At 52.3% G+C, this 24,377-nt stretch overlaps 1 protein-coding gene across 2 annotated transcripts in view; it reads left to right on the forward strand.

Moving 5' to 3' along the window:
• Nucleotides 1–24,377, forward strand: part of EEFSEC (eukaryotic elongation factor, selenocysteine-tRNA specific) — a 238,360-nt gene that overhangs the window by 192,010 nt on the left and 21,973 nt on the right. For both annotated transcript variants that reach the window (XM_008159374.3, XM_054724344.1), the window contains exon 6: nucleotides 10,982–11,138. In XM_008159374.3, coding sequence (XP_008157596.1) covers nucleotides 10,982–11,138 — 157 coding nt within the window. The remainder of the gene's footprint in view (nucleotides 1–10,981; nucleotides 11,139–24,377) is intronic.

A 24,377-nucleotide genomic window follows, 5' to 3' on the forward strand; every position in this document is an offset into this window, starting at 1 on the left:
AACTGAGCATTCAGCAGTAATCATTTAAAAATATTTATAGAACACTCACTATGTGCTGTTTTCAGGGCTGGAGATATAACAATGAATAAGAAAAGAAAAATCCCTTCTCTCATGGAATTTGAATTTTAGTTGTACTTGCACCCACAGAAAAAAACCCAAAGGATTTTTTAAAGTAGAAATCATAAACCATTGAAATTAAAAATGAAGAATTTATATGTAGATATGGCTGTAGATATATAGTTTGTGTGTTCATTCATTCTTTCATCTATTTTCTGCTTGGAAATTAGCAAACAGTAAATTGTCCATTTGATTAAGGCCATTTCTCATACTATTATATAATGTTGAGTCCCTTAGTAATAACTTTTTTTCTCTTTTTGAGTTTTCTTGCAGTCCTTCTATTACATTGCAGAGAGCCTTAGGTTCCCTTGAAGATGACTTCAACACAGGGCCAAGATTCAGACCCTTCCATAGCAGCAGTATAGAACTAGGATTCAGTGCGTTTTCTTCGTTGTATTTCCTTTTACCATCAGGTTCCTTTTATGACAAGCCACTCTAATTTTCTCTTTAGGGTACCATGTGAAGTTTTCCTTTTAACATATATATTTTAAAAAAACTATTAAATAAATAATAGTACATGTGTGCAAAGATCTGGTGAAAATAATGAGGGGTGAAGGATGTGTCACAGCCAAGGCTGGGAGATGCTGGGCCATGTCCCCAGAGGTCCCTGCACCTTAGCCAGCAGCTCCTCTCTTCAGGCACTCAGGACAGTGTCTCACAGGAAATGGGGTCTTCCTAGTGCAGGACAGACTTGTGCCCATGCCAGAGGAACATCCAGAGGGCTACCGGGGCCAGGAGAGAAGCAAGAACTGCTGAGGTGGGAGGAAGTGGTCTGGTCAGGGAAAAGCACGGAAGAGCTGATGACCTTTGAGGTGTGCCTCATCACTGTTCAGATATTGGGGACAGGGTGGTGGTGGGGGAGGACATGGAAGAGGGGCTTCCCAGGTCCAGGAACTGTTTCCACAGAGGCACAGAGCTGCCATTACAGGCCCTGACCACTTGGAAAAGAACCCTGAGCCCAGGGTCTCCAGCAGCTGGAGGGCAGGGGACAGGAGCTCCAAGAGGTAGACCAGGCCAGGTACTGAAGCCAAGCTCTTTATCCTCGACCAGGGGAAACACTGCAGACTGGGGATTAGGGGAGGCTTGTTCAACTTGTAGTAGAGAAATCCTCTGAGCAGGGCCAGCGGAGCAGCCTACAGGGAGGCTGTCCACTCGAGGTCCCCAGCCTCGCCCCCCTCACCCAGCCTTCTAGTTTATTTGAATCATCTAGCCATCACTAAAGTCACCTGTTTTCTTACTTGCAACAATTGCATGAAAAGAAGTGGGCGAATGAGGGCTCAGGGCCAAGGACTGTGAGTGCTCTGTACCCCTGCCTGCTCCATTTTATACCTTCTATTGCCACACTACAGGAGGCCTTCCTCACCTCCCCATCCATCTGCCTCCCTCCCTGCCCTGGCATCTTGCACAGCTCCACCCCAATAATTTTCTACTAAACAAAGGTAGTCCTGCCAGCTCCTACTCAAAAATCTCTTTTGGCCCACCTCACCACCAGGACAAAGACAATGCTCACACCTTAACACACCACGGCTGGCCTGCCACTAATTATGAAGCTAGTGGCAAGCAAACTGTGGGTGCTAGGGAGTGGCAGGCCGGGAAGGCAGGCAGGTGGGCCAAGTGAATGCTTCCTTGAGACCAGGACTGGAGGAGAGAAGAGGGCCAAGCATGTCTGCAGGCTGCGGCTACGGGCTGCCCAGGAAGCCCAGGCTCCAGCTTGCAAGAGTCCCAGGGCCTGCTGGGTGGACCTCCTGAAGGTGTAGGACTTTGGGCAATTCTCTTCCCCTCAGTTTCCTTACTAGAGAAATGTGGGCTTTGCCTCTATTTTTTGTGGGGTGGTATAAGAAAAGATCAGTCCATGTAAGATGCTGTAACTGGCACAGGGTAGGCTTTTGTGGAGCGGAGGCATCCTCATTGCTGTTTACTCAGACTTGCTTCATGGCATACATGCCTGGGTCCCCAGCTGGGGTGGTGTCAAGAAGCTGGCACCCCCTGCCCCTGTGGTGGGATCGGACCAGGCATGCTGGTCATCCTGGGTCTGGCACCCACTGGCGCCAGGTAGGAAGGCCTTAGGGCTGGGCCAGAGGAGCCTGTGGCATCCACCCAACCAAATGTAAATAGGCAGACACCACCAGGAGCACTGGCTGGCTTTGAAGTAGGAAGCAGTGCTGCCTCCCGGCTCCTGGCTTGCCCCCTGCACAGCTGATGGTTGTTAAACGTGCCTGGCTGGGGTTCAGGCCAGTCTGTGACTACCGCTGGTAAGCAGGGGCTATACTTCCTGACCAGGGGCCATCTGGCAGGCTTGGTGGCCCAGGTGGGCAACTTCAGAACCTCATCCCCTGGAGGAAGCAGCATTTGGCCCGCCTGGCTCTCCCTTGTTCCCCCAGTCCCTGTCAGCAGACTGAAGGCTGTATCAGCTCCCAGACCACTGGAGAAGACAGGTGCCCCCGCAGCAGAGGCCTAGAAGGCGCCCTCCTTAAGGATAAGATCAGATGGCTGTCCTAGTGTTCTGGCCCCCGGCCCAAATCCTCAGCCTCTTTTACAGATATCGGCATCGATAGCTGAGAGTCTTGCTTGGCTGCTGAAGGGCCTGTTAGCCTGCCTTGAAAATTGCTTTTTTGTTTGCATACAGACACAGAGTTGAGGCAGATTGACGGGGTGGGAAGAGCTGGTTCTGGAGACCAGTGCACTGAGCGCCTAGGCGCTGGCTTGGACTGACTGTGGACAAGTCTCCCCCCACCACCTACTCCTACCCAGAACCTGCTTCTTTTTTAAAAATGTGTTTTTAATTGATTTTAGAGAGTGAGGAAGGGAGAGGGAGAGAGAGAGAATAACATCAATTGGCTGCCTCCCTGACCCCATATGTTTGCCCTGGGGACCGAACATGCAACCTGGGCACATACCCTGACTGGAAATCAAACCAGCAACCTTTTGGTGCATGGGATGATACTCAGCCAACTGAGCCACACCAGCCAGGGCAGAACCTGTTTCTTCTTTAAAGGACCTGTGGTAGGGAGTAGATAAGACCCTATGTGCAAAGGGCCAAGCATGGAGCCTGGTATATAGTTAGTTAAGTGCTCAGTAAAATGTCAGTTTCCTTTTTTCTCCATGAAAAAGCAGCTGCCTTTGGGAGCCATGCCTTGGCACCTCCTGATCAGCCACTGACAGGAACTTTACCTGCATGGGTGCCTGGGTGATGGAAAACAGAAACAAGGGGGGATTCAGTGCAGATAAGAGGTTGTAAAGGAGGAGGGAGCTAGCTGTCAGGGCTTGTCACCAAAGGGCAGAGCTGGCTAGTCTTGAGAGCTGGTTGTGGGGAGTGTCAGGCAGATTCCTTCTGGGGTGTGTGCCCTCTGTGATGTGCAGATCCTGGCCCACCCTAGGTCTTCCTAGCCTGGGCCTCTGGAACTCAATTGACAAAATGAGATGAATTGAAGGCTAATTTCCTTGTCTGGGCTAACCCTAAGGGGTTGCAATGAGGCTGATCCTCACTGACAGCATACTTTCATGTCAGAAATCTCATTTCTTCCTCACAACAATCTTGGAGGTGGATATGTTTGCCCTATTTCACAGGAGAGAACACTGAGGCTCATAGGAGTGACTTGGCTTGCCATGGCCCTGAACTGGGAGGAGGTAAATGCCAGTCTTGGTGAAATATTTCCTTTGCTAAACAAGAATGGATGATACAAGAGTGTCATCATTATCCCAGGGACTCTTGGCAAAGTTGTCAATTCTGGTGGCCCTGGAAGAATTAACACCCTATTTGTAGGGAGCCTCCGAGAAGACTTTGATTGGGAGGCAGGGGATTGGATTCTGAGGGGTTCTGAGGGCAGGACCTGGCAGGTAGTCTGTGCTGAGTATGTATTAGCATCCTTGCTTTTCTTCAGCAGGTTTGATGTCTCTATAGCTTGTGCTTTCTGAGTATATTAGAAGATCCCATGTCCCAAGTGGTGCTTCACTTTAGCTTTTCCCATTTTGACATTGTGCCAGTCTTTTCTCTGGATGATCATCCTGTTCCCAAGTCTTAGGTGTTCTTGTCCACATCAGTACCCCTAATCCTAACACCTACTTTTTTCAGAGGAAGAAACTGAGGCTCAGAGAAGTCCCTTGCCCTAGATTGTAGCGCTGGAAGAGGCAGAGGCAGGACTCAAGCCTTCCTAGCTCCTTTTCTCTCTTTAGTCCTCTTCACAGCAGACCTGGCTCAGAGCTCCATCTCACAGCCTGCTGACCCCCTTTCCTTGGTGCCACTTCTCAAATTTTAATTAGAATACCAGCTTCAGAACTTGGGCAGTTCCCAAGCCTCATCATGGGAGCCGGGCTCTGAGAGAGACACACACATGTAATGACATAATTATGTGCACAGGCAGCCAAGTCCCCACTCAAAAGCTGGGGACAGTGGGGACTCACCTGGCATGTGAACGAGGACCTGGCTTCATGTGTAGCCAGTGACTGCTCCAATGACTGAAAGCTAATAAACGAAGCAAATTATTCATGCAAACAGTGAAAGTCCCTTCTTAGAGTTATTGTTGTAGCTGTGCTGGCCCCATTTCAGCATTGTTTCCTATGAGCAAGTCCCACCGAGCAAATCCCATATGCATTGCCTTTAGTTTGATGTTACAATGATTGATTTCAAGATGAAAAACCTCCAATTGTTCTCTGAGGGCTTTTCCTTGTTGGATGTGCTGGTGTCTGATCTCTGAGGTCTCTCCTTCAGTGTGAAGAGTCTGTGACTTGGAGAGGAGTCCAACTATTGCACATGCACACGCGTATACACATATTCTAGAGATGGATAGGGCTGAGGAAAGCCATTTCCCAATCTTCCGCCTTTTACATCCGGGACAGATGACGACCCCTGGTCTTCCTGAAGCTCTCCAGAGATGTAGGCCTCACTGCCTGTAGCAAGAGGGGCTGTCGCCTTTCCTACAACCAGACTTTTAATTCAATGAGGTTTCATGCAACAGACATTTGATGAGTCCCCTCTTAGCACCCACCCAAGCCCCAGTAATTTCTGGAAAGGATTAGCTCAAAGATGCAGAAATGTGCTTAGGCCAGCTCCTACCTTTCAACACACACACACACACACACACACACACACACACACACACACACACACTTCCAACAGGGCCAACCTGTATAGGCCAGCTGCGGCTGTTTTGGGAGACCCATACACAGGCTTCGTCCTGGCTGCTCCTGCCACAGCCTTTGAATAGGGATATTGTGGCTGGCAGGGTGCTGTGGAAGAGTGCTGTGTCAACTAACAAGCTTTGCTCACGTCTGCGGGGCAGTGGCCAGTGGTGCTGGGTGCATAGAACTCTACCTACAGCCCTGTGGTCCTGTATGGCACAACTGGGGGAGTCCTGGGGGATTGTGGGCAACAGAGGCTTCATGTGAACCTGCAACAACTCTCTTTCCCCACTTTGCCTACTAGAGCTGAGGCCCACACAAGTGAGGACACAGGCCAGAGTCCTTCAGGCCACCAGACTGGGGCTTTGAGCCCTGGCTCCAACCCATGACGCAAGCGGTAGCTCACCATGCTCTCTAGATCCCCCTCTCTGTTGTGAAACCTTAAAATCTGGTTGGATGCAGCACTCCAGGCTGCTCTTAGCTCCTTTCATCGTTCCTCACACCTGGCCCCATCCTCATAACCTTTGCCCTGAGTGTTCTCTTGACTCGAGTGTGCCACATTTTCCCAAGTTCAGAGGCCTGTACTAGAACTGGTTACTTGGAATTCACCAGTACCACAGAGGGGGACAGCTCACCTTCTCTCCAACCTCATTTTGCGGGTGAGGAAACTGGAGGCCAGGGGAATCAGTTGCCTTTCATGCGTTCTGTGTCTGGCCTGCAGCGCTCCACAGCAGTGCGTCTGGGCTGGCATATCTGCCTTTGAAGGTAAGGGGCTTGGGCCCACCACAGTTCCTGCTCCTGTGGCCACCCTCCATCCATCCTCCCTCCCTCTCTCCTTCCCTGTAGATAGCCCATGGGGGCTGGGTCCCTGCACTTGGGGATCAGCTCCTCCAGGAACTTGGGGTTTCAGAAGTTGGGACTGGGGAGATGGGGCAGCCTCGTGCCTGGGCCAGACTTGCAGGCCATCTCGGGTTCAGCAGTTACGGCCTGGTTCCAGGGTGCCCAAGGGATGGAAAATGCCATTGCTGGGCTCCTTCACTGCTGCCAAACCTAACCTCCTCTTGGCTTTTGTTCCCCTGGGACACCACGAGGCAGGAAAAGCTGGATGTGTGACTTTGGGCAAATCCTTTCACCTTGCGGAGTCCCTGCGGGGCTTTTCTAAGGATTAATTCATGGTGTGGAGACACCTCTCCAAGAGCATGGATGATGACCACTTGTGGCTTTCACCTGCTGCAGGCCATGTGGGCGGCTGGGGCAAGGGCTGGGAGTGTGCGAGAGGAGGGGTTTGCGGCTGGCTCCTAGACAGATCCACTCTGGTTGCTGTAACATGACAGCATGACTCTCAGTGGGCAGGGCATCCCAGAGTTCCTGAGACCAGGTTCCTGGTGGTGTGCTGAAGGCCAGCTTCCCCCCCACCACCACCTGACTTACAAATGGAAGCAAAGACACAGTGGGTAGCGGGAGCACCCAGTCAGCACTGATGTGTCAGCACTATTATATCTTCTGGCCACATACAAGCAGGAGCTCCCTTTGAACCTGAAATCCTTTCTAAACTGCCACTCTACCACCAGTGAGACTATGAGGCCAGCCGCAAGAGGAGCCCCTCGGGCCTCCTCAGAGGATGGAAAAAGCCTATTCACTCCCAACCTTATCCCGGAGGCTTATAAAAATATTGTGGTAATGTAGGTCAGTGAACTGCACGGCATCGCACACCAGCGGGATTACAGGCCCTGCCCGCCCACCGGCCCACTCTGTCAGATGAGAATGTAAACAAGAAATGCTGAGAGCCCTCCGCTTCCTGGCCCTAGACCTGTCTATGTAGCACTTGAACCAGCGTTGGGGGTCTTCACCATCTGCCATGAAAGCCCTGAAGCTTTTTGAAGTTCCCCAGAAGTTAATTAAATTAGTCTGCCCTCATTGCAAGACCCTGGCTTGGGGAATGATAGATCCTTTGCTGTCTTTGTGGCATTTAGCTTTTTAAGTTAATATTTTATAACCAAAAGAAAGGAGGGGGCACCTGCCACCCCAGGGCTTTGGTCACTGGGAGGCCCAGTGCCAGGCCATTGAGAGAGACCAGCACGGGGTATGCAAGACAGCTAGGCCCAGAGCAGGCTGGCTGGCTCACTCTTTGATGACCATATCCTCCAACCGCATGTCCACTTAAGTCATTTACTTTTATCCCCAAAGAGCCAAGAGCCACCTTCTCCCCACCCCCATATCATGTGCTTATTTGCTGGGACCTGCCACGGGTCAGGGTGAGGGCTGTTTGGACAGAACTCCCAGTCTTTGGTGAGGGTGACTGACAGACCAGCTATCAGTGATGAGACAGGACTGCCAGACTCTCGGGACAGGAGGGGCCTGTTGTGGGGAAAGCTGCCCAAGTTGAACTGGGAAGATGATGGAAGGGTAAGGAGGGAGGGAAGTGTGATAAAGGTACATGAGGAGATTTGGGGCGTGATAGATATGTTCAGTAGTTTGATTGTAGTGATGGTTTCATGAGTTTATACATATATCCTAACTTACCAAGTTGGGTACCTTAAATATGTGCATGCTGTTGTATATCAGTTGTCCTCAATGAAGCTGTTAAAAAATGAGAGCCCACAGACAGGAGCGAGCACTACACACGCCCCAGCAACTATGGTGGGGTATACATCCTAGACTCACTCTAGCATTCAGGGAGCACCCAGCAAGGGAACGCAGCATGAAGGAGCCATGTTTCTGCCTCATGGCCTGTGTCCTGGCTGGGAGCAGTGAAGAGTAACAGATAAAGCTGTGGCCTATGTCAGCGAGCGCTCTGTGCTCTGAAGACAGAGACGGGCCAAGGGGTCGCAGAGGAATGAGGGGGGTGGAGCAGGGGGTAGTGAGCCATGGCTTCCGGGACACTGCAGGCACAAAGTCCTTGACTAGGACCTTTGCTGGGCACTAGGAGCTGGCACAGAGATGGGCACCCTGTCTCTGCCAGTGCATGGTCCACAGGCAGTGGGACAAAGCGGGGTGTAAACATTACCTCTCTTAGGACATGCTTGTATCTCTTGAGGCAGGAGCTTAGGTTTGTTAACTACATGCCATGTATGTGGCAGACTCTCAGCGGAAGAAGAGCAGACGGTCCTGTGAATGTGGTGAGGACCCGCTGTCTGAGAGAACAGCTGCCTGGGTGGCTTGTTTGGTTCTGCCGGTGCCTTTAAAAGGTGGTTCTCTGTATAGGATGGAAGCTCCTCATGCAAGCACTGTCCTTTTTTGGTTCTCAGCTAGCCTCGGCGTCAGGGCAGGTCTTGTGTCTCAGCCATATCTGTCTCAGTATAGTCAAGGCCAGTGGGACCAGGACATTCTGGCAGCACTACCTACCGCTTCTCCAGCTTGGCACGAGTCAGCCGTGGTCTTGCTCTGCTTTGCAGAGGCCCTGCAGACTTGAGTTTGCATTTCTGCTGTGCCGCTGCCTCGGGTGACCGCAGCCCACTCAGGTCTTGTTCTGATCTCAGCTCTGCCTGCTCTGAAATAGGAACGAAAACCCTTGTAGACAAAGGTGCTCAAGGGGCCCCCTAATGTCTCAGTGAGCAAAGCTAAGGGACTCTGGGGCTAGGGGGCTGAGGAGCTCTGAGGATTGAGGGACTCTGAGGGGCTAAGGGACTCTAAGAGTTGAGGGACTCTGGGGCACTCCTCTTTAGCAGCAGAGGCTGAGCTGGGGACAGGAGACAGCAGTGAGCCCTTCAGTCATGGGGAATGGGGAATGGCTAGTCCAGAGCCATTGGTTCTGGATACCTACTGCACCTGGCTGGGCTGCTGAATGTGAATAGAGGGCCCTCTCATGGGACTGGAGTCCTGGGAGCTGGGAAGTATGGGAAAGCACTTGGGGCTGGTGACATCTGTTTGTGTTGACTCTGCTGTCCTGCAGGTCTGAGGAACCATCTGCATTCAGTTCACCCAGCAGCCTTGTTGGACGCCTGCTGCAGTGGGAACAGCATCACCCACAGTCAGGGCAGAGCCGGGGGTAGAGGGGGGGGGCGGGGGGAGGGCAGAGCCCACAGCAGCCCCAGCCTGCAAAGGTTGCTCTGCTGAAGCCAAGTCCAGAAGAATGAGGAGGAGTTCATGTGTGGGAATGAGATTTGTGAATTATAAAGGGCTGTGCAAGTGGAAATGATTATTCTTATCATTATTTGTATCCGATTCATCCATCACCCTGGAGAGGAGGAATGCAAGTACCTTTTATCTGGTGCTATGAATCAAATAGAATAGGATATGTTTTTCCAAAAGGTTTTTAGGGTAAATGGGACAGTTTCTCCTTTTCAAAACAATCTATCTGGGGCCCTTGGATGAATCTTGGGCAGAAGTGAGATGTTTCTGAGGCTGAGGACAGCCCAACCCTCAGGGGTCCCCAGGAGTTCCCTAAGAGAGCCCAGTGAAGGCAGTAAGTCCCGCCACTGGCAACACCTCTGGCCTTCAAGCTGCTGCCCGTGCCAGTGCCTGCTCAGACCAGACTCTGTCCCCAGAAAGAACCCAGGTCCATGCCTGGGGCCTGGACAACAGAAGGAACTCCCCAATTTCTCCCGTGGCCCCTGTGCAGAACCTAGTGCAACAGAGGCCAGGTGGAGCATAAGCCTTGCTCCAAAGAGCAGCAGGTCTCAGGAAGAAATTGTGTCAGCCCTGCTGCGGTCATCTGGGAGAGGGTCTGGTCTTTAACATGCATGCATGCACACACGCACATCCCTTCTCTTTACACAGAGGCCCAGCAGCTTTCTGCACAGGCCCTGGAGATGAGCTGGGCAGGACAGGGAGGCCATCTGGTGGGGGTCTCCTGGCTATGCCATCTTCCCCAAAGGAGAATCTGAGCTTTGAGAGACCTCAGGAAGGGGAGAGTAACACTTCAGTTTTTCCCTTGGGGAGAAGATTCAAGATTAACATAGCTTGTGATGAAATCAAGGCTGCACCCAGCTAACTTTCATACACATGTATGTTCCTCCTCTCAGCCCAGGCCTCCACCAAGAGGCGAAGGGGTGCAAGCTCTACAGCATAGGGCCTGGCACAAACTCTAGGGAGCTGAGGGAAATTGGACTTCTGCTGAGATAGAGACAGGAGGGCGTCACAGAGGAGGGGGCAGTGGAACTGTGGAGTACATGTAGGCCAGGCCAGGAAGGGGGCTCTGGGCAGAAATGTGTGTGCATGTGGCAGGATGGGGGGTAGAGAGCAGGTTCTCAGAGATTCTTCATGGGAGTGGAAGCCAGGAAGAGGGTGAGGAGGGTTCAGGGTTCAGGCTCAGGAGTGGACATCATCCTCTCAGCCTGCCTATCCAGGAAAGCTTTCATGAGGGAGTACCACTAGCTATCATTCGACTAGTGCTGGGGGCAGGTGGGGCATGGTAGCCACACAGAGGCAGGTGTAGGCAGGGCAGCTTTGCATTCTCAGCTACCTGTGCCCTAGGAGCTCTGTGACATTGGACAGATGGCCTAACTCTGCTGTGCCTCTGTTTCCACATCTATAAAGTGGAGAAAGTGCCTCCCTCATGTTGCTGCCCTGGGGCTAAGCGTATTTGTTCACATGAAGCCTTCACAGCCACCTGGCACATAGCCTGGGCTCTGTAGGTGTCAGTGGTTGTGGGTGGTGATGACGACAAGGGGACCAGTCATCATAATGGTTCCAGTGCCTTCCATTACCTTTAAGATGGACTGATTACCAGGGAGGGTGTGATGGGCCTTGGCCTTCACCAGCACACACTGATGCTTTCTCTCTCCGGGGCTGGGTATGGGAACAGGTAATAGATGACTACAGCGTGATCGGCCGCTCCCTGTTCAAAAAGGAGACCAACATCCAGCTCTTTGTGGGGCTCAAGGTACACCTGTCCACTGGGGAGCTGGGCATCATTGACAGCTCCTTCGGCCAGAGTGGCAAGTTTAAGATCAACATCCCTGGTGAGTATGGTTATTTCCTCTTGCTCTCGGGGGTTGGCAGGCCATGGAGAAATAGCAGCGACCATGCCCTGACAGTGCCTGGGCCTGCTGTGCTGCCATGCAGAGCTCAGTCCACCATGGCCTCTGGTCCCACGTTTGTGGCTGGAAAGCCAGTTTGGGTCCTGGAGGAGCCTGGTGTGGAGTTAGCATCTGGTTTGAGCAGGGGTCAAGGTCTGAATATGAGTTCTCACTTCACTGTGACCATTGGGGTGACCTTGGATATGTCACTCATGCGCTCTGCCCACACCCATTTTCCTGACATCCTGCTGTGTACCAGACATAGAGGTGTGGTCATGGAAGGGGACAGGTGTGAACACACTGAGTGAAGATAGACTGGGGTAGAAAATAAATCAGGGGAGGATTGGCGCGTGTGCTGTCTGGACAGGGCAGTCAGGAAAAGCCTCTCTGAAGAAGTCACGGTGGAGTGGAGTCCTGACCAAAGAAAGGAGGGAGCCACACAAATCCCCAGGGAGGAACATACTGCAGACAGCGGGGGAGACCAGTGAGAAGGTCCTGAGGGGAGGATGCTGGGCAGGAGTGGCCTGAGCGTGGAGATGTGTGGGTAGCTTTTTTAGTAAAATCTCCAGATAGGGTGGTGCCCTGGCCCCAGCTAGGAAGTAGCACTCCCAGGGCCCTGGCAACTCACCAGGTAAAGCCAGCACCTCGGCTCTCCCTAAGGCCTGACTGGAGCCCTGCCTCCCGAATCTTCCTGAAGTCCAGAGGCCATGTGTTGCACTTGCCCTCTCGTGAGGGAGGGGGTCAGCAGAGGCCTGCTTCCCTGCACACTTGGCTGTGCTGTCTGTGCCCTGAGGCCCGGCCAAGGTGGGGCTGAGCCTCATCACCCTAAGAGAGACTCCCTCGGGGCAGGTGAGAGGCAACACATGCTTGGGACCTCCAGCCCTGACACAGCTTCAAGCGCCTGCCCTACCCAATCCAGTGCTCAGCTGCTCGGGTCCTCAGCCAAACTGGGTGCCCAGTGCCCTGCTCTGGGCTCCAGGGAACATGCACAGGGCGTGAGTCAGGCAGTGTCCAGGCCTCAGTCCCAGGCCCTGGGCCAGTACCTGTGGAGCTTTCTGGGAAGGAGGGTGCAGGTGCTGGGAGCAGAGCCGCCTGAGGGAGGGCTGCACCACAGCACTGCCCCTTCCCCAGGCTGCTCGGGGCTCTGCTGGTGCAGACAGGGGAGGGCACGTCTGTTTGCTTCTTTGGGGGTGGATAGGTTTGTGCTGACCTTCTCTCAGCTCCCTTTCGTCTAGCCCAAGGCAAACTCTGAGTTGGGGGTGTTCCCAGAATAGGCCAGACGCAGGAGGAGGCTTGTTTGGGGGCCCTGGGTGCTGGGTGGGAGTGGAGGGAGGGGAGACATGGTGACGCTGCTTCAGTCAACTCGAGTTCACATTCCTTTGTTAGATCAGTGTTGTCTATTTAATAGGTCTGCTTCCTGTTTGTGGCTTTTAAGCTTTTTATTAAATATAACTGGTCAGATTCCTTCAGCCCATCCACCCCCACTGCCCTCCCCCACCTCCTGCTTGTCTTTTCCTGCCGATTCCTCCCATAAAGAATTACTTTTAACCATTTTTAAGTGCCTTAATTGTGAAAGACTCTTCAGGAAACCCAAGCCATCCAGTGCCAGGTGGAAGAGGGCAGCATTGCTGGCTGTACATCGGGAATGCCGGTAGAGAAGCCTGGGGCTGTGCTGCTGCACAGTTGAAGGCTCCCTGGAGCAGGAAGCAGCTCAGGGGCTGTCTCAGCCCTTGGCTCGTGGATGCAGCTGGTTCAAACGCAGCTTACCAGCCTCCCTGCTGACTCTGTAGGGTGACCCCACTGGGGAAGGCAGACTGGAGAGCCCTCTGGGTGTCTTCCCATCTGCCCCTGACCTCAAGGCCAGATGCTGACAGGGCCAAGCAGGTGTAGAAGAGGCCAGGTGCTAGGCAGTAGTGAGTGGTGGAGACTGTGGGGACCTAGAGAACTACTTGGATCTAGCCAACTCCTGTTATATGGAATATAGACCCAGGGATAACATTTTACCTGATTTAACTTATGTAAAATTTCCTGATTAAAAACTGAAGTTGTCTGAACCAAACAAAACATGCCTTTGGCTGGGTTTGGCCTGTAGTGACTTGGGCCTCAGATTCAGGAGTGGGAACTGACATGTAAGATGCAAACAGTGTTTTATGGCGCTGTAGACGCAGGCCTAAGAGACAGGGTCCTGACACTTAGGCCCATTGCTTCCCCAGAAGATACTCTTGGAAATAAGAGTGGCTTAAAGGATGGCTCATTCTGTCACCCAAGGAGCCTTCCCAGAAAGTCTTAGGGGACCTCAAGGTTGAAAAGCCCCACGTTTATATAACTGCTCCCTTCAAAGTTGCCTCCGTGAGGTGGGAGGCCCTGTGAGATGAGTTAGGAGCCCTCTGGGTAACATTGCAGGTGGAGAGAATAGTCGGAGGACTTTGCCAGGTGGAGGTGAGGTTCCTCCAGACAAGCCTTACTCCTGCCGTGTCATCACATCTCTGTGCTTCCTGAGTGCTGCTTCAGTGCCGGTGCTTTATGTCAGAGCTGGGTCTTGTTATCTGCATCCCAAGGTGGGGCCTGAGGAGCAGAGGGGAGGCACCTTGCCCAGGGTCTTTTTGGGTGTGCAGCATCTGCCTCCCCAATTGGCCCTTAGAAAGCCATCAGGGCTTCAGGGGGCTCAGCACCATGGGGCACACACATGGTGGGAGATGCCTCCTTGCTGAGCGGTTGATAAAGCACAGTGGCCTGCGCTTCTGTGGCTCACCTGGCAGCACTGTCCTGCTGCTCCCACCCTCCATTCTGTGTCAGTGCCTCAGGCACCAGCTCCCACTATGAGAGACATCCTGGATGGTGGGCTGGACAGCAGCTCCTGCCAGCCCTGCACATCCACTGTGCAGGGGAAAGAACCTCTTAGACAACATCCAACCAGAGAAGGGCCAAGTGAGAGGATGAATGGACCTGTCACTCGTGACAGCTAAGAGTCACTGCTTATTGACTCTCGGAGTGAAGGCAAACATATGCATGCACTTTCATCTTCCAAAACAGTCTCCTAACCCTAAAATGACCCAGTAGGCTGTTATGTGTGCCTTGATAGGATGCAGCAAGCGTTTTGAGGAGCCCAGATTCGTGCAGGGGATCCATTTCACACAAGGTGCTCCAGAACCTGCCAATTTGGGGAGGGTTGTGTGTGGTCTACTTTAGCACTCTGGTGGGGATGGCCCACAGTGCACACACAGCTTACAGCCTTGTCCTGGAAAACTCTAGGCCCCAAGTACCACTGGTATGATGGGCACCACTGCCCCTCATTGGTGACCACACAAGTCACAGCAAATGAATCTGACCAGTCACAGAATTGCGGCAGACACTCACCTTAGAAAAGCCAGAGCAGCAGTGATTGAGACCCACAGCCATTGGAGGCCACAGCAACAGCCTCGTCATATCCATGCAACACCCCCCGCCACCCCCCCGCCCCACTTGCTGAGAGTCCACTTATATGCCAGGAACTTGTGTGGCACTGCCAGATTCTCAATCAAAACCTGACGTGGGTCCTGCTCACTTTCATTTAGGGTCATCAAATTTTGGTGATCTTTAATAATCCTATATAATAAATAGCTAATATGCTAATTAGACCGAATAGCAGAACGACCGTCTGGACGACCTTCCGGATGAAGTGGGGGCTGCGAGAGCCGAGGCAGTTGGGGCTGTGAGGGCCGAGCCCCTTGCATGAATTTCATGCATCGGGCCTCTAGTCTTTTAATAATTGCTAATCACAACTTAATGGAATCTAGGCAGATGGGGGAAAGAGAAATCTGTAGAATTGTACTTCTGGTAAGAACCCAGAAGGAACTTCTATTTCCTGCTCTTCAGAAGGAGCCAACACCCAGGAGCCATGGCAACAGTCAGAGAAGGGCTCTAGGAAGCTCCCAGAAAGGCTGGCTGTTACTTATACCTCAGCACTTGAAGTAAGTATCCCCATTTCACAGAGGAGGAAACCGTGGCTTGGAGGATAAGCAGTGACTTGCCCATGTTCCATACTAGTAAGCATGGAGCTGGAATTTGAACCCAAAACATCTGCCTGAGAATTCCCTCAGCCTTGGTTCCTCCCACACAGGGCAGGTGGTAAGCTCTGTCCCTTGGGCTGTGTATGAGAAGAGGTGCCAAGAGAGCTGCTGGGCAGGCCCTTGAGCAGAGGGTCTGTGAGGTCGCTGTTGATGGGACAGGAGGCTGCCTCGTGGCCCCTGGGAGAGTGGCTGGACATCAGGAGAGCCACCACCTGCTCACCTCTGAAGGGTGTTCTGAGGAGGATCCCTAGGCCTCCTGGCTGCAGCTTCTGCCCCACGGTTTCAGGGCTCTAGGGCTCAGTGTACCATCCCGGTCACGGTTTGCCAAACCAAAGGGGGTGGCTCCCCTGGAATAGGAAGTGTTACTTGCACAAATGGAGTTCAGTGGAACAGACTGGGATGGACAAATGGATGAACCTAGGCCTGTGGGGGCCGAAAAGCCTGGTGCTTGGCGGGTGTGCTGTGGGCCTCCCCAGAAATTCGTCCCATTCAGGCAGGCACCAGGGTCATTGGACTTCCTCAGCACAGCTGTCTCCTTATAACAGTTCTTTAGAACAAGACTCTAGTCCTTTAAAGTTGTCATTAAAAGGCACCAGTCCATCTAACTTAGCAAACTCCAGGCTCAGGGCTGGGACTGTCAAAGTTATTCTGACAGATTCGCAGTCAGCATAGTGGGTGTCCTTCGGGGCACAGGGTCAAGAATGAGGTGGGGACAGTGATCACTTTGAGGAAGAGTCAGGGCAGACATCCCGGAGGAGGTGCTGTTCAAGCAGGGATTGGTAAGAAAGAGGAGAAGAAGGCGTGTGGAGAAATCTGAAATCAGAGATGTGATGTTCTCTAGAACAGCGGTCGCCAGCCGATGGTCCGCGGACCACTGTGGCCAGTGGGAAAGACCATGGGATGGGGAGTGCAGGTCCAGGCCCCCGTTGCCTGCGCTGAGATCCATTTCTTGCACCTGTACCATGGATGTGGGAATTCTCACTTTGCCTTTTCCTGGGGTCCCATTTCTCTCTCTGCTGCCCATACCATTCTTCAAGCCCAAACCAGACCCCTCCTCTGTGAAGGTGTACCTGGCACTTCCCTCTGACCCACAGCATTGCCAAGAAGGCCTGGGCTGGGAAGGCAGGGAGGGCCTCTGTTTACTCCACTTGTCCCATTCTGCAGGTGAAGAAACTGAGGCCCCTTACTCATGGCTACCCAACTAGTAATTACCCAGAGTCTCTTTCTGCCTCTTCATCCCCAGGAGCACCACGCAGTGGCCATCAGAAGTGAGGGGCACCGAGGTGCTGCCAGGTGGTTCTTCTGTCAGAGCCCTTCCAGCTCTTTTATGATTCTCAGGTTCAGGCAGACCACTTCACAGCCCCTGCACCAAAACAGGGGTAGACAAATTCACCTTTGTGTCCCAGACTCACAGGGGCAGCCCAGGCCTCCTTTCATCAGCTGTTATTGGGCCCTTGACGTGCCAGGGGAAATGGAGCCTGGGCGGGCGGGGGGGGGGGGGGGGCAGGTCCTGGATGCTGGCTGTGCAAAGAGAATCCTGGGCACTGCGTTAGCCTCAGCGCTCAGCAGGGCAGCACCACCCCTCCTGCATCACTGGCTCTCAGTGCCTGGTATCGGTTAGGGTGGGCAGGCTAGGCTAGGACTGCAGGGGGCACTGGCCCAGTTCCTTGGAGGTTCTCCTGGCTCAGCACAGGGACTGGCCTCCAGAGTCAGGTGGCCAGGCCCTTCATTGCCACAGGCCATTTCCCACTCGGAGCTGTAGCCCCTCAGTGCTAACATGGGATGCATGATTCTGATTTCCAGAGAGGAAGTTAGGCTGAGATCACATAATCCCTGCCTGCAGTATCCGACCCAGGACAAGGGCTCCAAAAATGGTGGCTGGAGCCATGCATTGTTTTTGCTCACCAGACATCCCTCCTCACCTGGAGTAGCATGTGTCCAATGAGGCTTCTCCTGAATCCTCTCTCCTTGGCTTGTAGATGGCCATCTTCTCCCTATGTCCTCAGCTGTGTGTGTGTGTGTGTGTGTGTGTGTGTGTGTGTGTGTGTGTGTGTGTGTCTTTATCTCTTCTTATAAGGACACCAATCCTATTGGATTAGGCCCACCCTAGTGACCACATTTTACCTAATTACCTCTTGAAAGGTTCTGTCTCCAAATACAGCCACATTTGAGGTACAGGAGGTTAGGATTTCAACATGGAATTTGAGGGGAGACACAATCCAGCCCCTAGCAGTTGGGAAGACAGGCGGTAAGCAGAACACCTCCCTATAAGATTTGTATTTTGGCAAACCGCATCAAGCTGTGCAGGAATGTGTGAGGTGCCAGGAGAGTTCATAGCAGAACTCAGGCATTGGCCTTGTACTGGGCCCTGGAGGGCGAGTAGGAGCCCTTCAGACAGAGGTGAGGGAGTGTCCGAGGAAGAGGAGGAGTCTGAGCAGAGCTCTGAAGCAGAAAAGGTCAGCACCCATCAGGGACAGCTGGGCCCAGGGAGCCCACAGATATGGGGCCTTGGACTCTCAGAGGCTACCACGTGGGGCCTGGTAAGCCAAGGGAAGATGTTTGTCTCTCTAAGTGCAGAGAGAAGCTGTTGGAGAGCCTGTAGCAGGCTACTGTACAAAGATGCCCTGATCTACCTGTTGTGTACTGGCACCTGAAAGGGCAGACCCCTCCAGGCAGGGGGGCTGGCTCGGGCCACCCCGTCCTTATGGGCAGCTACCGCTCATTTCTATTGTGGGTGTTTCGGGCAGCAAGATGGTGATGGTGTGATCAGATCTCCAGTTTTTCAAGAGAGACTAGGAAACTGGATTTTTCCATGAAATCGTCCAGTTCTCAAATGTGGGCCACTGTGCCTGGCCTGCTGGTGCCAGGTCCTTGACGTGCCGCCTCCTCCTGTTGCTGCAGCCCTCTTCCTACTGCCCTGAAGGGCACACCAAGGCTCTGAGGACCAGTGGACCCAGAGGCCCCAGGGGGAAGTGGGTCTCTCTCGTGGACATCATTCACCTTCTGGAAAACCCAGCAAAGAGAATTAAGACTCATCTTGGTGCCATAGTGAGGGCCCGCAGGAGCCCTGAGGTTGTGGGTGTTGTGTTCCCATAAACAGGCCCTGGGCATGTCCCCTCCAGGGTTTGACATAAAACTGGTTTTCTTTAAAATGTGTTCTCTGCACCCACCCACCCAGTCACAACTGTAGACTCTGTTTGGAGAGGATTCTTGGGCAGCCTGTCCTCAGGATTTCATCGGAATTCTTGGCCGGCTGCAAATTGACTTTCATTGAAAGATGTTGGCAGGGCTGGGGTTGTGCTGCTCGGCATTTTCTGGGAGATTGAAAGCAGGGTACCTTCGAAGAACAAGAGCTTCAGAGTCAGCCAGACCTGGGGTGGAATCCTGGCTAGAATTTTAACCTTTGTGAGCCTCGGTTTCCTCGTCTGTAAGATGAGTTATTTTGAGGGTTTTTCCTCCCAACTTTTTGAAAAACTTCAAAGGTACAGAAAAGTTGAAAGAATAGTTTATTGAACCTAGACTTCACATTGTTAATATCTTACCGCATTTGCTTTCTGTGTATGTGCTGAACTATTTAAGTGTTAGCTGTGGAACTCGGTTACGTCTGTATACTTCAGCATGTGCCCCTAAGGTCTAAGGCATTCTCCTCTAGGACCACCATACCATTATCATTTGAGAAATGTAACATCGACATGGTATGACCTAAGGTACAGTCCATTTTTATTTCCCCACTTGTCCCTGCATTTGGTTGCCATGTCTCTTAGTTTCATGATGCTGACATCTTTGGATTCTAGGTGGCTTGTTTTCCAGACGTGCTCTTGGGGTCTGTCTGTGTTTCTTCATGACTAGGTTCTGGTGTGCATATGTAGAAGGAATCCCACAGAGGCAGTCTCGTGTCTTTAGTGCCTCACTTGGGATGCATACAATGTCCATTTGCCCATCGTGGGTCATGTAAGTGTGATAACTGGTTAAGGTGATTGTTAAGAGGGTCAGTGAGGAGATGGAGACAGTCTGTGGACCAAAGGTAGCTGGTGTGAAGGGAGTGCAGGGCAGCTGTGCCCATGCATGAAGCAGGTGTGCTCACATGTGAGGCCTCTGTGGCCTACTTGGGGGAGGGCACTGTGAGGTCCCTTTGCAACTGGTCTGGCAGCAGTGTGGTAGAGCTGGCTCTATTGGCCCCAGTTCAGGGATGTCCATCCCCTCCCCAAAGCTGTATGGGGCTAAGCCAGGGTCTGGAAGGAAGAGCTACTATTTCCCAAAATCTTCGGAGTCCTCTCTATCCCTTTGTCTGTCTCCTTGCCAATCCCCCTCTCCCTTGCTCAAGTCAGACCTGAACACACAGAGAATTGGTGCCCACCCCTCCCCAGGGGAGCACAGTCTGTTGGAGATGACTACAGAAAGTAACCAACACCATGGTAGCATGCTACGGGCCATGTGGACAGAGAGGATGCGCGACCACTCCCTTCCAGAGTGGAGTAGGGCACAGTAAGGCTTTAGCTGGCCTTGAAGGTGAGGGGTTTTCCAGGTAAAGGAAGGGAAGAAAGGCATTCAGGACAGGGAAAACAGTCTTCTCACACAGAGGCTAGAAAGAGGGTGGCATATTTATTGCTTATTATAATATGTATGACATTGTTCTAAATGTTCTTTATGTTACTAACTTAGTTTGGTGTGTTTAAAATGGTGGTTTTGGAACTTTTTTAAAGCAGTGGAACTTTTTCTTCTAAATAAAGCTTACATGGAATCAACCACAGTTGAGTCCCTAGGGATCCTCCTCTGTTCATCTTCAATTCCAGACCTCGGGCCTGAGGCCCTGAACCCCATGCTTGGCATCTGGCCTTTGTCAGGTCAGTTCATCAGCCTTGGCCCCACCGACATTTGGGGCTGGGTCATTCCTTGTGCACTGCGGGTTGGCCTCTGCTCTCTGGGTGCCAGTAACACACCCCCAGATCCCCTTCCCAATTGTGACAACAAAAGACTTCCCTGGACGTTTTCCTGGAAGGCTGAATGGCCACAGTTGAGAACCACCAGTCTAAGCAGAGGGAGGAAGCTGCAGAGCCTGTATGCAGGGAGGGGCCTAGTCAGAAAGCTCTACCTGGCAGCTGATAGGAGGTGGTGAAACTGAGGCCCGGAGGCTGGGGCAGTGGGCGCTGGAGAGCAGGCCAGGGTGGGCTGCGGTGAGGAAGGGGCTTCTCAAAGAGCCTCTACCTGAGGCCTCCTCTGGGTGCCTCATGGCCAGCAGGGCAGGTCCCAGGGAGGCCTCAGGTTACTTCAGCGCTGCCCTGGGACAGGCAATGCACAGCAGTGTGCCTGCTTCATCCCTGAGGCCTCGTGTTCTGGGATGTTCTCTAGGCACTGGGGTGGTGGGAGGTCCCCGAGATCTGACCCAGCAGCCTTAGGGGTGCAAGAGGCTTTTTGCAGCCTGAGGTGTGCTAGGAGCACAACACCATTGCCTGGATTCTTACAAGCTGAGTGAAACGTCTTTGGGAAATATTTCCCTTTGTTTATAAATCTCCTAAGCTTTCCAAATTTTTACCAGTTTGTGATTTTAGAGAAAATTTGTATTTTTCATATAATTTATGCTGCCTAAATAAAGTTATCAGAGCAAACTGAGTATTTGTTTTAATGTTTCAGGCAGTAGTGACACTTTTGTGATTAGCTAAGTACTCTCTCCAGAAAGCCTTGATGTATAACCACTGACCAGCAGTCTTAAATATCTGAAAGAAAGTCCCAGAAACCAGAGCCACCCCACATCCTCTCGCGGAATGGCTTGTGCCAGCTCTTGTGTCTTAATACCTAGTGCCCTGGACTGCAGCTAGTTATGCGCCCCAAACCTCAAGGCCACCAAAGACATGTGCGAGGAACAAGAACCTCACGTGCATCAGTTTTCCACACTAATGAATTCACCTCATTAACAGAAACATGTCACGTGTTCATAAAGCCTTGTCGTTACAGTTATTAACAAGGGGTAGGATGGCTCGCCAAGGAAAATCTCTCCCCAGCCAAATGCTGGAACGCAGGAGAGCCTGAAGCAGGAGGGCAAGGTCAGGCACGGACTGCTTCAGCCCTTGCTGCTGGCCAGTGTTCAGCCCTTGCTGCGTGCCAGACTCTCCTCAGTGCCTTCCCTAAATTACATTATAGAGTTCTCCCACAGCCCTCGGAGCTGGGAACTGTCCACATGTTACTAGTAAATCACTTGCTCAGGTCTTACCCTCTGACTCCAGGGCCACACTGCACAGCAGCCATCCTGGAGAGACTGCAGTTGGGATGAGACAATTTATCCACACAGGCACCTAAAATTGTACCTGGTGAGGTCAGTGCTCACCCGGGGTTTGCTGCTGCTGCTTTAGGTTCTGCTGCATCCACCTCTGAGTTTCCCCTGTGCTTCTTCCCCTGATGGGGTACACTGCAAAAGATGAGGTGAGGCAGTGGTAATCACAGCAGTAACACTGGTCACTGCACCCATAGGAGCCATTATAGAGCCACCCCAAGGCAGAGGATTTTGTAACCAGTGCCTCACATGGTCTCCACTGTACAGATGTCTCAGTGAGGCCCTGCACAGGTCACGTAGCTAGGCAGTGGAGGGCATGTAGGTTTGGACCCCAGCAGAATGTAGAAGTTGAGGATACCTGGAGCCAGGCAGGACAGGCTGGTAGAGAGAAACTGGTATTCCGATGGTGAGGTCAGTGCTCACCCAGGGTTTGCTGCTGCTGCTCTAGGTAGGCTCTGGTTCACCTTACTCTTGCCCTCCCGCTTCCACGGGGCCTTCTCACCAGGCCACAGACCCTGCTGAGTTTAGATGGCACTTGGTGAGCTGTGGGTGGCCATTGTCTTGCTCAGGCAGCTCCTGAGGTGGCTCACAGGGGGCCTGGCCCTTTGCTAAGTGTGCTGCTCGCTGCCTGCTAGTAAGTTAGGGACCAGGGCTTCTGTGGCCTGATGTTTGTTTACTTAGGGCTCAACAGTCTGAGTTGCTGCCTGCACAGCCCCAGGGAGCTCTCCTGTAGAGCGGCCTGTCTGACTACTGGCTGCTCATTCAGCTGCCTATCTGTGGGGCCAGTCACTTCTGGATGGAGGAACCAGAAAGACCCATGTGTCATGTATTTATCTTAACCCACTTCTCACTCATTATAAAAGTTGCATGGTTACATTAGAGAGAAAGCTTACAAATCGGGGTGGGGCGGGAGGAGCCACCCACAGGCTCCCCACTTCTGTGACACTACAGTGGACTCCTTCCAGGACTTCTTCAGGTGTCACTTTGTGTGGACAGAAAGAGCTCGCGTCAGGAGGTAGAGTTTGAATCTGCCCCGTTCACTAGCAGCTGTGACCCCTGGAGCAGCCACGCTGCCTCTCTGGGCTTCAGTGTGGTCTGTAGGAGGGGACCAGTGCTTGCTCCTCAGGAGGTGGCTGAGAGAACAGCAGCTTGGAGCATGTGCGAAGGGCCTGGCGCAGAGAAGACATTTAGTCGGTGGCAGCATTGTTTATGTGAGTCTCTAAGACGTGGCACACTGCACACTCAGCTTATGCTGCGTCTTCCCTTAGTCACCTGACTCACACTGGCCCTTCTCTGGGCTCACGCAGCTCACGAAGTCATCTTTGAACTTTCACATGCCTTTCTCATGCATCAGGCTTTGAATTTGAACCATTCCCTCGGTAGGTACTTCCTCACTCTCATATAGATGCCTGTAGTTTCACTAGCAGATGGCGGGGGGTACTCAGGGAGACCCCACTCCACTGCCTGACAGTAGTAGGGGCTCAATAAATACATAATGACAAAAGTTGGTCAAAACCAGGTGAATTTTTTTAGTGTTTGTGACTCAGTGATCAGTGTTAGAAATAAATGTGTGAAAAACAATTATATAGTTTTTAGTATGTGCCATGTACTATTCTGTATTTTGCATGTACTAATATCATTTCATTTTCACAACAAACCTGACAGAAGATGCCATCATAATTAGAGTTATTGAAATTGCCATTTTACAATTGAGGAAACAGAAGCACAGAGAGGCAAAGGAACATGCCCAAAGAGTCACACAGCTGTTGAGTTCCAGCATTGAGATCGGAACCCAGGCTATCTGGCTGCAGTCCTTGCTCTTACCCCTCTGCTCCCCACTCTGACAGGTTATCCTCTTGTCCATCTGCTCTTTGTGGCCTGAGCTTAGGGCTCAACAACTGGAAATTCCAGAAGTTCCAATTTCGGCTTGACCCCACTGCTGGGGTTGTTATGGTAATGCCCTGGATCTCAGTTTTCCTGTATGAAAAAGTGGAGCATTTATTGCCTTCAGGGTTGAGATGGGTAAGTAAGAAAATGTATATAAAGTGCCTGGCTCCTTATAAATGTTCAGTAAGTGTGAGTTTCTTTCCTTTCCTGTGCATGGAGGTTGTAGGCTGTCACTTGGGAATGAAGCATAGGATGAGACCAGAAGTTCATGTCTGTGTGTCTCTGGGGACTGGTAAATGTCCTGACTCTCAGATGACCCTTGCCAGCACCTGACTGTAAACACATACTTCTGCCCAGTCCTCATAGCTCCTGCTTTACTAGTCCCTGGCCTATAACCCCCCTTACTGCGGGCACAAACCCACTTGTGGGGGCTGCCGTAACCATCCCCTCTTATCCAGAGCAGAGTTCGGTTCATTAGTGTTATATTTAGCTTCTTCCCATTCAGCCCCCCACCTACCTACCCTGCCACTCCTGCACTCTGTCTCTCTGTCCCACTGCTACTCTTCAGCCCTCTATTGGCCCATGGCAGCTATCCTTCCTTCTGCTGCCTGTGCTGGGTCTTCTGGGCTCTGCACAGATGCCACCTCCAGCCCTCTGCCCCTGCCTGTGTCCTGCAGGGCCATGTGTGAGCCTGCCCCTGTGATGCTCCGGACCATCACCCTGCACTGAGCCAGGTGGGATTGAAGAATAAACTACTGAAGCCTTAACTCCGTGGCTGCCCCATATACCTGACGAAGTCCAACAGTGCTGCTGTGTTCTGGCATGGCTTAGCCCTTAGAGCTGAGGGCGTTGGCCAGTGTCCTCCAGGCTCAGCCCTTCCCTCCTCAGTGGCTGCCCCTAGCCAGGCTCTCCCACGGATGGCCTTCCCAGCTGCAAACTTAGTGAGAAAGAGTTTCTCTCCTAGTAGTCCCACCAAAG

The sequence above is a fragment of the Eptesicus fuscus genome, chromosome 12 (assembly GCF_027574615.1).
Source record: "Eptesicus fuscus isolate TK198812 chromosome 12, DD_ASM_mEF_20220401, whole genome shotgun sequence".
NCBI lineage: Eukaryota > Metazoa > Chordata > Mammalia > Chiroptera > Vespertilionidae > Eptesicus > Eptesicus fuscus.